The sequence below is a fragment of the Condylura cristata genome, unplaced genomic scaffold, assembly GCF_000260355.1.
Source record: "Condylura cristata isolate star-nosed mole 26May11 unplaced genomic scaffold, ConCri1.0 scaffold00054, whole genome shotgun sequence".
NCBI lineage: Eukaryota > Metazoa > Chordata > Mammalia > Eulipotyphla > Talpidae > Condylura > Condylura cristata.
In genome coordinates, this window is record NW_004567155.1 from 655,179 (window position 1) to 658,579 (window position 3,401).

The 3,401-nt window shown below is 66.3% G+C and overlaps 1 protein-coding gene across 1 annotated transcript in view; it reads left to right on the forward strand.

Annotated features, from left to right (window-relative positions):
• Positions 1–1,999: 1,999 nt before the first annotated feature.
• NADSYN1 (NAD synthetase 1) overlaps positions 2,000–3,401 on the forward strand; it is a 9,490-nt gene continuing 8,088 nt past the window's right edge. The window contains exons 1-2 of the mRNA XM_012734325.1: positions 2,000–2,195; positions 3,205–3,265. Coding sequence (XP_012589779.1) covers positions 2,111–2,195; positions 3,205–3,265 — 146 coding nt within the window. The 5' untranslated portion in view covers positions 2,000–2,110. The remainder of the gene's footprint in view (positions 2,196–3,204; positions 3,266–3,401) is intronic.

The following is a 3,401-nucleotide window of genomic DNA, read 5'->3' on the forward strand; positions in this document are numbered from 1 at the left end:
TGAGGAAGCTGGTGCCCAGGCGCAGAAGCCCCGGTGGGGGTTGTGTGGCCAGCAGTTTTTTTTAAGGGTGTGGTGGGGGGGCTCTCAGCTAGGAGGACATCACGGTCAGGGGCTCAGGAAGTGACCTGGAGACCAGGTGTGCAGAGAGACAGGAAAGAGGAAGCTGCAGGGCCAGAGAGGGGGGTGTGCACACGTCCACTGAGGTCAGCCTGTTGAGGGTCCCCGCTGAGTGCCCCCAGAGCCACCAGGAGCAGAAGGGACCATGTTTTGGCTCCTGCCTGTATGGGGCACCCTGGCACCACCCAGCAGCCCCTGGAGGGGTGTCCACTTGAAAGTGTCTGCCCACCCACTCTCCACTTCTGGGGGGGTGGGTCGCACCAGTGTGGGGATCTGCTCAGCACTTCCGTGTCCTTGCTAAGCTGCAGGTGGCCGCTTCCACCCAAAGACCACAATGTCCACCTCCTAAAAAGGACTGTCTCACGTCCCCAAAATAAACTGAGCGCATTCTGGAAACTGCATCATTTCGATGCTATGACTGAAGATACTGTGCAGACTCAGGCTCTCCCCACCACCCTGCGTCGTCTCCATAATGTCCTTTATCTTCCCTCTTACAGACCCAGACCCCATCTCAGCCACAGGGCACGCCAGCTGGTATGCACTGGCGCCCTCCACCTAGGGCTGCCAGCCTGTCAATTCTGGTCCCTCAAGGCAGGGCTGCTTTGAGGAGTGACAGTCGCGGCCGCCCTCGGCCGCCCGCCCAGTTGTGTGTCTTCCTCTCCGGTGCTGAGCTGGTAGGTGGGGGTGGGAACACCGCCTGGGTGCTGCGGTTTCACTCCCACGTCAAGGCAGTGACGGCACTCGGCCCTGCTGTCGATGGCACTTGTGAGGGTTTCTGCCAGCCCCTTTCTCCCTGGGTGATTAATAAACTGGGTGGGGTGACACTTTGAGCCCGCAAACCTGTGTTTCTAAATGACCCTTGGTCCTGTCATCCAGCGCTTGCTGATGACTCTGGCCTGAATCACCTGCTCTTGGTGCATGGGGTGACTCTGTTTCATCACCCTTTGGACACCTGTCAGCGGGCATTCTTCTCGAATGAGTTTCCCATTCTCCTTTTCTTTTTATCTTTTTGGAACTGGAGCCCAGTGGGCTGGACCCACGGAATCCTGCTTCCGCCGCGGCACCACTTTCCTTTAGGTCCTTATCTTTTGGACGCTCCTGTTGACCCAGACTTGGGCACCCCTCAGTGCCGCCTGAGCCAGTCTGGGCTGTCTCGACCGCACACAGGTTGGAGAATGAGTATGCCCCACAGGGAGGAAGCAGGCATCGCGCAGATTAGCATCTGAACACTCTGGTGCTTCCCTGGGGCTTCCTAGTGGCCTTTCCGATCGCAAACGTTACGCACAGGGAAAGGGGTGTAAAGCAGGCAGACAGGCACTGTAGGCCAGAGGCAGCAACGCCAGGCACGAGGGGGCTGGGCGTTCAGAGGCGGCGAGCCCGCGCTTCTTCACGGGCAAGAGGGTGTATTCCTACCCCACCGGGACACGAAGGTGCGACTGGTGCAGAACCCGAGGCGCAGGGCCGCCAGGGCCGCCAAGGTGTGGGGCAGGGCGGCGGCTCAGGCCCCGATGCTGGTGGTGGGCGACGCCCGCGACGGCGCACGGAGCTGCGGGCACACAGCGCCCCGAGGAGGTGGCAGTGGGCGACGGAGACCTCCCACCCGCCGGGGCCAGCGCCCGCGAGGCTGCGCAGCCGGCGAAGGCGCCGCCCCGGGCGGGGACGCTCAGCTCGCCGGGCCCCTCCTGCGCAGGCGCGGCCACGAGCTCCCCGGCGATGGGGGCGGGACATGACGTCAAGGCCTGGCGGTCCAATCCTTACCGGCAGGACTGGGAGGGGCGGGGCTATAGGGGGCGGGGCCTGGCGCCCGGCTTGCGGCCCAATGCGCACCCGGAAAGACCAATAGGGGCGGGGCGGTGGGGCGGGGCCCTGTGGTCCAGTCCGCGCGGGTGCTGGGGGACAGGGCACGGCCACCCGGAAGGGTCCGTACCCCGACTGTCTGTCTCACTGGGACAAAAGTGCGGGGCGACCTTGTCCCCTGGCGGCGGTGGGCAGCATGGGGCACAAGGTGACCTTGGCCACCTGTGCGCTCAACCAGTGGGCCCTGGACTTCGAGGGCAACCTGCAAAGGATTTTAAAGAGTGAGTCTGCGGGTCGGACGGGGTCCGGCCGGCGCCGGGCCCCGGGGTGCCCAGGGAGGAACGGCCAAGGTCCACTCACACAGCCGGCTGGCTGGTGGCACACAGCCCGTGCCTCCCGGCCTCTCCCCACGTGGGCCAGGCAGGGTGGCAGCCGTGGCCACACTGGTCAGTGCTGTGCCCCGCTGGAGGAGGGCGGGGGTGGGAGGAGGGACGCACCTGTCCCCAGTGTGTCCTGCCTGGCATAGTTAGCTAGACCTGAGCCACCCGTCCTGGGTGGTGTCCAGGGAAGAGGGTGCCAGCCACTGGCCAGGATGTTGGAAGAAGGATCCACAAGCGTCTGCTGCCGGGCACCTTCCTGGGCACCTTCCTGGGGGGTGGGCGTCAGGAGAAGCAGCCTGGAGGAGGTGGTGGGGAGCCTGCTCCCAGGCGGGCGCCGGGCCGGCCCTGCAGTCACCGCTGGCACCCTCCCAGCCCTGAGCGCAGACGCAGACGCTGGCGCTGCGCCACCTGGCCAGAGAAGCGCTGCCCGGCGGGGTCGCCCCAGGCTGTTGCGCTGGGCACGTTCCTGCTGGAGGGTTTTCAAGAGCAATAGCGGCAGACCTACTCGAGCGAGCCCGCGCGGAGGCGTGTGGGCAGCCGGGCCAGGCCTCCCTCCGCGTGCTGCGGCTCACTGATGGCCAGCCTGCCTCGCTCAGCGGTGCTCAGAGCCGCTGCGTCCGTGCACACGGGGGGCTGGTGTCCAGCGCCCACCTGGTCTCTGCCGCTGTGCCTGGCCCTGGGCCCCGCTGCCCCCTCCCCTCCCTGCGGCCTGCCTCTCCCGCTGGCTGATGACCAGTGGGGCTCCTTGTCCCTGTGCCGACGCGGCCCCTGAGGGGCCCAGGGAGCCGCCGCCTCTCGCCCTTCGCTCCCGCAGAGCCGAGCAGGTCGCGGTCTTCAGCGCTTGGTCTGTTGCCGCCGAGGCCGCTGCTCTGACGGAGGTGTGCGACGCCCTCTCCTCCCTGTGCTGCAGGTATCGAAGTCGCCAAGCACAAAGGAGCCAGGTACAGGCTCGGACCGGAGCTGGAAATATGGTGCGAACAGAGCCACAGCCCCTGGGGCACAGGGCTCCCCAAGACAGGGAGAGGGAAGGGGCTCCGGGTGTGCCCAGTCGGGGCCACCAGGCCCCGAGCGTCCCCCGAGCTGCTGCCGACCCAGAGCTGCCGGCGG